General features: G+C 39.0%; 1 protein-coding gene across 2 annotated transcripts in view; it reads left to right on the top strand.

Moving 5' to 3' along the window:
* Positions 1-12,211, top strand: part of LOC116763429 (cytochrome b5 reductase 4) — an 85,272-nt gene that overhangs the window by 63,283 nt on the left and 9,778 nt on the right. For both annotated transcript variants that reach the window (XM_032651139.1, XM_032651140.1), the window contains exons 11-14: positions 4,004-4,144; positions 5,746-5,898; positions 9,164-9,314; positions 9,623-9,709. In XM_032651139.1, coding sequence (XP_032507030.1) covers positions 4,004-4,144; positions 5,746-5,898; positions 9,164-9,314; positions 9,623-9,709 — 532 coding nt within the window. The remainder of the gene's footprint in view (positions 1-4,003; positions 4,145-5,745; positions 5,899-9,163; positions 9,315-9,622; positions 9,710-12,211) is intronic.

The raw sequence follows: 12,211 nt of genomic DNA, 5'->3' as shown, positions 1-12,211 counted from the left end.
GTAATTGAAAGTAGTAAAGAGTGCTAAGAAAACCTGTGGTTGATCAGAACGGTAGGAATTGGGGATGTTGAAGAAGAGATGTACCTGGGATGGATGGTGACTTGCTGAACTGGTTCCTTAATTTGGACATTAAATAGTTAGTAGGGAGTTGTAAAGGGTGGAGGGATAATCTATAAACATTTATGCTTGAACCGATGTGGTCGAAATAAGGAGGAAGATGCTAAAGAACGATGTACTATTCTAGAACGATGATTCTCAAACTCTTTGAACAAGGCCTATGAGTTGGGGCGAGAAACTCTCATAACTTGTTGCCCCGTCCACATCTTCTCAAGCGACTCTGTGATCTTGGGCAAGCCGTTTATCTTCTGTTAGCCCCTGCTTCCAGCAGGGAAAATGAGCGTGGATAGGTGCTTTAACAGTGTACTAGGGGGAATTCCAGTGGTTAGCACTCTGCACTTCCACTGCAGCGGGCACAGGTTCCATCCCTGGTGTGGGAACCGAGGTCCCGCATGCCGTGTAGCATGGCCAGAGAAACAGAAAGTGTACTAGGAGCAGGAAGGAGCCGAAGGACAGGTTGAAGGCAATATGGACTCCCAGTCCAGTGCTCTCTTCCACGTCTCTCTCCCACTGAGCTTTGTCTTTATTTTAGCCTGTGAAAGTCTACTCTTTAGAAGGAAAGCTATAGTTTCTTTTCAACGAGAAGAAAATAGGATACCCAAATTATCATATTATCCTCAGCATTTCAGTGTCACGCTGAATGTCTCAATATTATATGTATGTTATTAAAAGAAGTTAATGTGGGATTAACAGATACATACCACTGTATGTAAAATAGGTAAACAACAAGGACCTCTACTACATAGCATAGGGAAATACATTCAATATCTTGTAATAACCTATAATGGAAAAGAACCTGAAAAAGAACGTGTGTGTGTGTATGTGTGTATATATATATGTATATATATATATATATAACTGAATCACTTTGCTGTACACCTGAAACACTGAAGATCAACTATACTTCAATAAAAATTAAAAAAAAAAGAAGTGAGGTTTCTGGACAGTTTTCTGTCATATGTTTTTGTTTCACCATCTCATATTTATCTTCAGTTTCTCATTTTCTTGTACAATTATGCTTATAAAACCAAAAACCTGACACTTCAATACAGGCATTATCCAGGCTGAAGTCGTCAGTGCATCTGCTTTATACACCTTCTCCCCCATTTTTCAGGTCCATGCCTGTGATACTTCTCTCCTCAGTGCAACTGAAAGACGAAAACATTCTTAAGTTTTCCGTAAGACTTTCAGAACCAGTTGTTAGCACGTCCTTGTGAAATTATGGCAGTTTTATTATTTTATCGGTAAGATGTTGAAATTATCTCAGTGGTGTTAAATAGCAGGAATACTGTGTTAATTCTCTAACAAGGAAAGCCAGTCAGTCAGTGGAATGCTGAGTTTCCTTGTGTTTTAAGTATAGTCAAAGAGGTGCATACTGGGCTTCCCTGGTGGCGCAGTGGTTGAGAGTCCGCCTGCCGATGCAGGGGACACGGGTTCGTGCCCCGGTCCGGGAGGATCCCACATGCCGCGGAGCTGCTGGGCCCGTGAGCCATGGCCGCTGAGCCTGCGCGTCCGGAGCCTGTGCTCCGCAATGGGAGAGGCCACAACAGTGAGAGGCCCGCGTACAGAAAAAAAAAAAAAAAAGAGCTGCATACTTACTGTAGCAAATCCTTTCTGGTAAAGGCTGGAGGTGAAATTGTCAGGAGGGGCACCTGCCCTGGACTCCGTGCTTGGAGGAAAACACAAGGGCTCTCCTCCAGCTGCACGGCTCCCACAGGACGAGGAGTGTGCAAGGTGAAGAATTATCCACCTGGAGTTCAGGCGCTTTCCTTCACCACTGCCCTCCAGGTATCTGGAACCCCAGAATTCCCTGCCCAAATGGCCCCAAATCCGCTTCTATCCAGGAAGTGGCCAAGGCTGTTTATGGAGAGAGCATGTAGATGAGCCTTAACATAAGGGCTGGTGCGCCCACACCTGCACAAGGCTCCACTCAGGGTCAGACAGTGGGGCTGAGGAGAGGGGGGTCAGGCCATAGGCAGTCGAGGGGGTGCTGCTGTCACCCCTCCGCCATCTTCCTGTGTGGAACTCTGAGGAGGTGAAGAATGCTGAATTCGAGCCTAGCCTTCTAGGTCATTATGAAAGTATATTTCAATGTGTAGCGTAGAACATATTTTATTTAGCAGTTATTTGTCTGATTTATAACTTTCACATATTTAGACATATAGATGGGGGTCTCATATTGTATTACCACTCCGGGTCCCAGGAAGGTCTAGAGGAAGGGATAAGGAGGTCGTTTGAACCTTCATTTCTTCTTGGGGGTGAGCCTAGGTCCTCCGATCCTTCGTCGGGCCCGTACTGGATTAGGCCTTCCGGGATAACTCTGGGGCGGTACCCTTAGCTGTAATCTGGTCTAAGCTTTGCCCTGGCAACGATGCACTCTAAAGTTTATGTGCATACCGAGCTACCATGGTGACAGATGGAAAGATTTAGTGACCATGTTCTTTGGGAGCAAAAGGGACAAGGGAAGAAAAGGATTGGATGAAACTGTGGCCAAAATGATTTCTTAGGATTCTATGTGAATTTTAGTTTTCCACTAACCATTCATTATTTGATGTAGGACCTTCACATCCTAAGGTCTGGAGTAAATCTTTCTGCACCTACTTAAATATTTTTAGGTTAAAAAAAAGAGCATAGGGGCTTCCCTGGTGGCGCAGTGGTTGAGAGTCCGCCTGCCGATGCAGGGGACACGGGTTCGTGCCCCGGTCCGGGAAGATCCCACGTGCCACGGAGCGGCTGGGCCCGTGAGCCATGGCCGCTGAGCCTGCGCATCCGGAGCCTGTGCTCCGCAACGGGAGAGGCCACAACAGTGAGAGGCCCGTGTACGGCAAAAAAAAAAAAAAAAAAAAAAAGCATAATTAGGATAATAAGATGCTTTATTAGGATTAATTCCTGACATCTCTGTAAATGCTATTTTATAAAGAGAGGAAATTATGAAACAAAGTCTACTCCGGCATGCTGTTTACATCCGAAAGAAAATTTACAAGTGAAAATATTCATGCTTTCAGAACTTCTGTAACAAGATCTTCCAATCCAAGTGGTATTATTTTGCTCTGTATACAAATAATATTTCCTGAGCTTAGGGTATTAATTTCAAATATTTCCCGTATTTATAGAAATACTTGATTCCTTTCGTTTATTTGTATTTTAGTACCACAAACTTGGCATCTTCGGTTTTTCACTTAAATTAATTTTCCAGATAATCAGAACTTACACCCTTAAACCTAAGTTTATTTTTTGTTTTAATCATTTTTTGACCATTGAAATGTTCTATAATTCATATACATATGAATTTTGTTTGTGTATATATAATACACATATACAGAGACACAAGAATGTATTTTTCCTACCTTTATCAAAGAAATATTTCTAAGTTATTGAATAGTGCTGGTATTGTTAAACCTTAAATATTTGAGTTTCCGGACTTTTCCATTCTGTAAGAAAAGAATTTAGAATGAGTTTGTTGATTATCAAATATTTTTCACATCTACAATTTAATTATGTAGCTGTTATAGGCTTAAAGGATGGAATTATTTTTAAAAGTAAATTTAAGAAGAAATAAACTAGACTTTAATTTCTTAGGCTGTAATGGTTTTAACATGCTATAACAACAGACATGAGAAAATAACACTCATTTTATAGAGCTTATTTTTCAAATTACAGAAGTACTTACAGGTTTTAGAAAATGGATAGCGCAGGAAATAAAATGGAGAAAACTAACACTATAAGATTTTCAAAATACTGACAAATTTTTTAAATGTCACAGGCCTGTTAGTGAAACTCAAGCTCACTAAAGAGCAAAAGCTGAGCCTGTGTTTTTGCGTGGTAGGTCTGAGAGTACTGCTTATTTAATTTATTCCTCACTAAGAGAAAATGAATCACTTTCTAGGTTTGTACTACAGAAAGTGCCAGTTAATTTCCAAGGAAGACGTGACTCATGATACGAAGCTTTTCTGCTTGATGCTGCCACCAAGCACACATCTTCAGGTGCCAACTGGGCTACATGTTTACTTCAAGCTAACTATTACAGGTAAGGCAAGCAGAGGCTTTGCGGAAACATTTTCTTCTTTGATAAGCAGTTCGGAGTCAGTACTAATCTCTCGAGGAAGCGCCCATTTAGGTTATTAATAAAATGTTTATGGGCAGCTAGACTTAGTGATAGCCAGATTCTAGGTTTGTGGATGCAGTGATCCTACATGTGGGAACTATAGCTGTGCTGCATCATTGTATGAACAAAGAAATTATCACTAGTCACAGAGGTAGTGCCACCAGCACTGTAATTTATTACTAACAAAGCCTTAAAGGAAAGAGGTGAGGGAGCACACAGATGGTCTTCCGTGAAGACAGCTGCCAGAAACACACACTAACGTCTCTTATTTTGCCGCTTACGGGTCTGTCGTTTATGAAGTTGAATTTATAAAACTGAAAATGAGTGGATGATTATAAATGATTTCCTGGCATGTGCCGCTAGTATAAGAAGCTTTGCAAACACACTCCTTACTGTGTCAATTCTTTTTCCCTCATTTTCGTCCTGCAATTACCTCATTTACTTGTTTTAAATACCTTTCTTACCGATGTCTGACATCTTCTTAGTCTTTTGAAACTGCAGAAGATGACACTCCTAGCCTTTCCAGCAATCAGCCTCACAGACTACCAGCCAGGATTTGGTGACTATGGTTTATTATGATGGCACTGTTCAGTTTTTCTCTTCATCATCACTAATGCCAAGTTATCATTCAATAGCTGGTATCTTCCCCAGTGTGGTTATTGTCAATGTATTATAATTTACATATAGATTAATTTTTGTATATGTGATGGAAACATGTATAAAATGTTGGTCTTTCAAATATGTCGTGACTCCTCTTTCTTTGGAATTTGGCTGGCTAAAATATGACTTATTAATTTTACCCTGTTTTTTATTATTATATTCTTAGAAGTAGTTGGATTAACATTCTTTTCAGTGACCAAAGTAATATATAAAATATTAAATTGTTAAAACAATTCAAAATATATAAAGTAAAAAGTGAAATTCTTCCATTCCTGGAACACAAATGATCCCACTGGCCATTGGTATCCATTGTTAAAAATTTGGTAAATAGGGACTTCCCTGGTGGTCCAGTGGTTAAGACTGCATGCTTCCACTTCAGGGGGCACGGGTTTGATCCCTGATCAGAGAACTAAGATCCCGCATGCCATGTGGTGAGGTCAAAAATAAATAAATAAAATAAAAATCTTTAAAAAATTTGGTGTATAATTTAAATTATTATGTAAGTACCTTCTCACATCTCTGTGTAAACTTTTAATGCCATTTTTGTTGTAGCCTATTACAAAGCTTACATGTTGATGGTGTAGATGGTTGTCTAAGTTTATTAACATAAAACCCCATCACCTTATGCCACACTTAATAAAAACAGATTATTTATATTATGGGTAGATTACTGATTTGTTAAAATTATCTCAGCACACATAGGTTTAGGGTATATATACATGTACTACATACATATAGAACATAGAATTAAGTTCACATTAAGTGTACAGTTTTAAATATATACTGATAGCATCATAAAATTTGTATGCTTCATCTTCATTTAGATTTTTAGATTTGAATTTCTTTGTTGTGACTTTTTCCAGGTACTGAAATTGTGAAGCCATATACACCCGTATCTGATTCCTTATTCTCAGAGTTCAAGGAACCAGTTCTTCCCAACAATAAATACATCTACTTTTTGATCAAAATCTACCCTGCTGGACTCTTCACACCAGAGCTTGATCATCTTCAGATTGGTTAGTATATATATTTTTTAACCTAGATTGTGTTCTGGATTGGATCACATGTTACAGTTTCTTTTAGTTATTTCCCTGTGGGAGTCTGTCAGATATCTTAAACTCATCATGTCTGCGGCCAAAGTCGTGTTCTCTTAGTCCCACCAACCTATCCTTGCTTCCATATTCCTCATCTGTTATTCGCAGCATCACTGTTCATCCTCGACCCAATCTGGAGACTCGAGTCATCGCTGCGTCTTCCCATTTTCTCCCTCCCAATCCAGTCAGTCAGTAAGTTTTTTTTTTTTTTTTTTTTTTAATGCTGTACGCGGGCCTCTCACTGTTGTGGCTTCTCCCGTTGCGGAGCACAGGCTCCGGACGCACAGGCTCAGCGGCCATGGCTCACGGGCCCAGCCGCTCCGCGGCATGTGGGATCCTCCCCGACCGGGGCACGAACCCGCGTCCCCTGCATCGGCAGGCGGACTCGCAACCACTGCGCCACCAGGGAAGCCCAGTCAGTAAGTTTTATTGAGTCTACCTCTCAGTGACTTTTTAATCTTTCTTTTCTATCCCTTCTGCCACCTTCTTAGATCAAGCCTTCATCATTTCTCTCTTAATCTGTAATTGGTCTCTCTCAGTTGCCTCTAACTGGTATCTTTCTATTAATCTGCATTTTCCAGTTCTTTTTCCATACTGCCTTGGTGATAGATTTAGTCATGTTGCTCTGCAGCTTTGACGCCCTGGATGGGTCTCCATTACCTGAGTAGCACAAGGATTTTGTATGGTGAGAGGTGAAGCTGGAAAAAGCATCCAAGTCTTTGCAGGTCACGAAGAGGACTTAATCAGTTAGTCCAGAGGTTTGTCATCCTCATTCTTAGGTGCTTGAGTTTTTTAGAATGCCTCTCTCTACCTGTCAAGTACCTTTTTAAAAATATTTTTTAAAAATATCACTTACTTTATGAAGCCTCCCCCCTCTTCTGAACCCCTCGGTAACTAACACTTTGTTCATTGATCTAGGATAAGAATAAATAATATTCCTTCTTTACAGGATTTTGAGTTTAAGGATAGATATGTCTTATCTTTGTATTTTCCATACCCAGCAGGGCAGTTAGCGCATAACAGGCTCTCAATAAAAGTACTTTGAGAGAATTAATAAAGGGACTATAAGGAAATCTACTAATATTTAGAGACCGCCCCCCTTCCTGTTTCTACTCCTTTTTCTGTGTCTTCAACTTTTCACTGCCTTTTGCGTAACAATAAAAGAGCTCTTCCCCTTTTAAGACAGTATTAGCAGTAATATCGAGTGAAGTAGATCACGAAAATTTGGAAATAGAGAAAATTTGCTGCTCTCTGAAAGTTAAGCTCAGCAGTCCACATATAATAGATGTGATGAGTCATCTTTGGTTACATAAATCAAAATATTGGACATAAATGTGAACCTAACGAATTTTGGAATACCTACATATCTAGTGAAGGTGATATCACCTTGCGAAGGACTGACAACATGATTGTAATATAGCAGCTGGAAACTTAACTGATGGTATTATAACCTATCCATAGAGATCGTGTAGCAGAGAGCAGGGTGGACAGTCAGCATAGAGCATGGGAAAGGAAAGCCAAAATAGCAAGATCAGTGTTTTTTCAACTTCATCTAGGGGAACTAGTCATGGCACAGATACTGGTGCCACCTAGAGGGTTGTACACTGGCATGGCAGTGGTAACTCATGAAGTCTCAATATGGCCTATGTGAGCTACCCTATAAAATTATCCACTTCTTTGTTTCAATTCCATGTTCATCAAGCAACTTTTAAACGATGATTTTGCCCTTCCAAATGTTCCAAATATTTGGTCTTCCAATACTGGGAATGAGATGCCCTGGTCTGGTCTTCCAGTACTGGGAATGAGATGCCCTGGAGATGCCCTTCCAATACTGGGAATGAGATGCCTTCATGAGAGCAGTGATAACTCATGAAGCCTCATTATAGCTTATGTGAGCTACCCTATAAAATTATCCACTTCTTTGTTTCAATTCCATGTTCATCAAGTAACTTTTAAACGATTGTTTTGCCCCGCCAAATGTTCCAAATATTTGGTCTTCCAGTACTGGGAATTAGATGCGCTGGATGGGGCATGTAATGCTCAGGTCACTAGATGCAGGTAGTCAGGCTGAAAATCCATTGCCATTCTGGCATGTGTGCTTTAATCTCTTGTGAACCTCATTAGCATCAAGTCCTTGCCTGAGTCTAATCAATTTTATGACATTGGAAGGACTGGACTGTGGACAAAAGTTATCAAGTTAATATCATTCTGTGAGGCTGCTTTAGTAAACAACCAGCTGACTTTTTCCTGAGGATGTCTGATCTTATGGTCCCTTTCAAACTATAACCAAGGAGCTTCTGTTACTTTCTAATGTTTAACTCATCAGTTACTACAACATTCTTACTCTCCTGCCATGGATAAAAAAAGGGAAAAATTATGAGCATCCAAACATTTAAAAATAAACCAGACCATTTGAAATTGTTTTTAAAATATGGTCAGCTTTATTTTGTATTTTTAAAGTTACATTGAAAATTTCTGAAATGTCCTAAAGACAGTTCTCTTATATGAGTGGTACATAGCGATTATATCAACTGCATAGCAGAAAAGGGTTTATTCAACTGTTTTGATTGAAAATTTGGAAGTAGCATGCCCCAAGTACAGTTTCTGATCGTGCTTTGTCTTTATGGGAATTAAATGCAGAACAGCTCTTGTTTTAATTGATTGGTATTTTCAGAGATTTGATGGAGGCAAAGTTAGCACTTTTACTAACAACATAAGGTATTAGAATACATTTCCATTTCAATTTTCTCTCTTACTACGCTTATTACTGTGGTTAAGAATCAGTATGTAAGTAGTGAATGTGTATTTTCCGCCCTATACTATGCAAGACAGGTATACTCGGACTCTGCTTTTGAAGTGCCTAGTTTTAGTTTAGCAATCAAACCTTTATTGATAATTTGTAGTTAAATATTTGGCAATAGTTTGTATGTTAGAGACTCCAGTTGATTTGGGAAAATAATATTGGGAAAGGAGTATAATGAAATCTCATTATTAATTTGATTATAATGATAATTTGAGTATAATGACATACTTGGGAGCCTAATGAGTATTCTCAAAACCCCTTACATTCCTTAAAAACTGAGATGTAGGCTGATAATTGTGCAACCTGTTTCTCCTCGTGTTCTTAATTCAGCTAGGTTAACGGGCTCATTTTTTCCCCTGATTTTATGTATATTTCATTGTTTAGGAGATTATGTTTCTGTAAGCAATCCCGAGGGCAATTTAAAAATATCCCAGTTCCAAGACTTGGAAGATCTCTTTTTATTGGCAGCGGGAACAGGCTTCACACCAATGGTTAAAGTACTGAGTTATGCTTTGACTCATATACGCAGTCTCAGGTATGTCATTTTGTCTTTAATTACTACCCCTTGTAAGACTGCTAGATTAGTAGAAGGTATTCTAAATCGATTAAATACTTAGTGGACCTCAACAGACATGTTATCCCTCAGTTGTCATTTCTCACTCTTCTTCCTCCACTCCAAGCTGTTTTATTTACTTGATTCCTTTATTTTTGATATTTTTGGTTACCTAATTGGCACTAAAAAAACATTCATGCTAGTTCACTTTTAGACTTTCCATTCATGCATAATTTTAATTCTATAATCGAAATAGTACTTTTTGAGTTGTTGTTATTTTTTCTTTTAAGGAAAGTGAAGCTGATGTTCTTCAATAAAACAGAGGATGACATAATTTGGAGAAGCCAATTGGAGAAATTAGCATTTAAGGATAAAAGGTATAAAAGTGGTATTAGCTCTGTTTTTAAATATTCATACAGGTTTAGTCAGTTGATACCCTGCCTCGTTTGGCTGGAGTTTTTAACTGACCAGGAAACTCCTTCAAACAAAAATAATCACTAATTCTCTTAAAAAAAAAACAAAAAACTAAATGTAAGTAATGTTAAGTAATGTTAGTACACCTCTCCCAAAGAAATAGTTTGATAAGGTCAATGTGACATCAAATGTGTATCAATAAAATATATACTGGGCTTTATGTTTATGTTATGTTGTGTATACTGAGTTAGGTTTCATTGAAAATGATCCAGTGTAGCCAATTTGGTAATTCAAGATTTTCTTGTTATAATGGGGACAGATCAAATAAATCTGGTGAGGTAGGTTAAGCAAAAATAAACATGTTTTTTTACTACAGGATTTCTTAGAGCGTTTACTATGCCAGTTTCCATTGTGACTTTCCAAGAAGGGGATTCCTTCTGCATTGTTTAGCAAGATTCTCTTCATTTTTTTTCATTCACATTAACACGTATTAAATATCACTAGTGGTCCTCAGTACACACTTTGGGAAATGCTGGTATAGGTAATAGAAAAAAGTCTGAGTCAGGCTGAATTTAGTGGTAAAATGAGGCAGCAAGGACAGCAAGGTGGCAATTTGTTTCATTGAAAAAAGAGCCCTAGCACAGTCCAAGGAAGTGAGGTAATTTAACCATGCATACGCCCCATCTCCCCTAAAGAGATATGAAAGCAGTTGGAAATTCAAAACAAAATTTTCAGAAGAAGAGTGAATTGGACAAGCTGTCATATTTCTGAAGCATTTTGGTAATCATTAAAAACTATTTCTAAGAATTGCAGAACTTCATAAGTCATACAAAATATCTGACGTAAGTATTTATGTTTATGACAGTGTGGTGGAGATAAAGTTCTAGACATTTTAAAAGTTAAAGACCTCAGAAATCCAGCTGTCCCAGGGGCTCCAGGTTCTTCTGAATATTTTCTGAACATCCTCACTAAGGTGATGCCGTGGTTCCTTCTAGTCTTTTCCTCCCTGTTGTCTCCCATCCTCCCCCTCTTTCTCTTTTAGTAAATAATTTGCACAAGTGAAGGACGACCTGAATTTAATCATCGAAGTGTTTTCTCACATACTTAAAACATAAACCTAAGAATATGTGCTATACTTAAGTAGTTGCACGGCAATTTAGAGCATAATTTAAAGAAATAGAAATTCCTGGGTTTTTCAAGTGTCTTTTTCACTAATTTTCAAAGTGGAAAATCGGAAGCAGCATTTATCAAAAAGCCTAAAGACCTAAATTCTGGTTTTCAGTCTACCCTTTACTAGCTTGAAACTGTATTCAAAAATTACGTAGCTCTGTGGGCCTGTCCCTTTATTTTCAAAATAGAATAATGACATCTTTCCTATTTACTTCATAAGCCTGTTGTGAGGACTAGAGAAGATAGTGCAAATGCTTGGAAATTGTGAAGCCCTGCCTCAGATGTTTGGGTTGCTGTTATGAAGGACCTCTGTATACATGTGTTCTTGTATTGACGGTTTGAGCTCCTGTTTCCTAAACAAGCATTTAAAAGACTTTAAGCAGACGTAGCTACACTTTTTTACCTAGGTTTTTAAAAAAAAGTATTTCTGGCAGTTTTGGGACATAGTATTCTTCAAGATAGTTTGCTTGTACAAGAAAAATTTATTTACTATTATTTCAGCAAACAGACATTGTACTCTTAGTCTATCCATTGATGTTAAACTCGACATAAGAAGTAACGTGTATACGTATAACTGAATCACTTTGTTTACACCTGTAACTAACACAACGTTGTTAATCAACTATACTCCAATATAAAATAAAAAGTTTTAAAAAATTTAAAAAAAAGAGAAAGAATTGGTAGAAAGGCATGTGTTGACAGCTTCTGAACACGAAGTGCCCTTTAACAACGTCTCCTGTGTGTTTTGTTTTGTCTTGCTTGGTCCACATAATTTGGGTTGCTGGAATTGCATAGGCTGCAGGACTGAGGATGAGGAAAGGCCCCTTCTTTTTCACTTCTGGATGACTGGCTCTAAGTGAGTGAGACGCTCCAGTGTGCTGGGAGGAGTGAGTGTTTTGCCTCTGGCCTGCCTTTATCCTCTCTCTTCTGCTCCCTCGCGCTCTCCCTGCTCTCACCCGCCTCCTCCCGCTACTGTGCGCTCTCTGCTCCCTCCCTTTCCTTCCACTTTCTGGAGGTACACTCTCCTTGCTGGGGGCCCTCTACTGGCACTGACTTCCAGCGTCAGATAATCTGTGCCCCCCTGGAGACTCAGGGTCAGACCCTCCCTGGAAAACACAAAGGCCTTGAGGTCAGACCCTCAGTGGGAAACACAGAGGCCTTGTGTATGTACATGGCTTTGGAACATTTGTCAGGAACCTTCGATATTCTCAGGTTTTATGCAGATAGAGGAGAAACCTAGCCTTAAAGGTTTACTGATGGCTCTCGGTAGTACTGTTCATTCAGAGCATAATTGT

Source organism: Phocoena sinus, chromosome 12, assembly GCF_008692025.1.
Source record: "Phocoena sinus isolate mPhoSin1 chromosome 12, mPhoSin1.pri, whole genome shotgun sequence".
In the NCBI taxonomy this organism is placed as follows: Eukaryota; Metazoa; Chordata; class Mammalia; order Artiodactyla; family Phocoenidae; genus Phocoena; species Phocoena sinus.
This window is presented reverse-complemented; position numbering and strand designations above follow the sequence as displayed.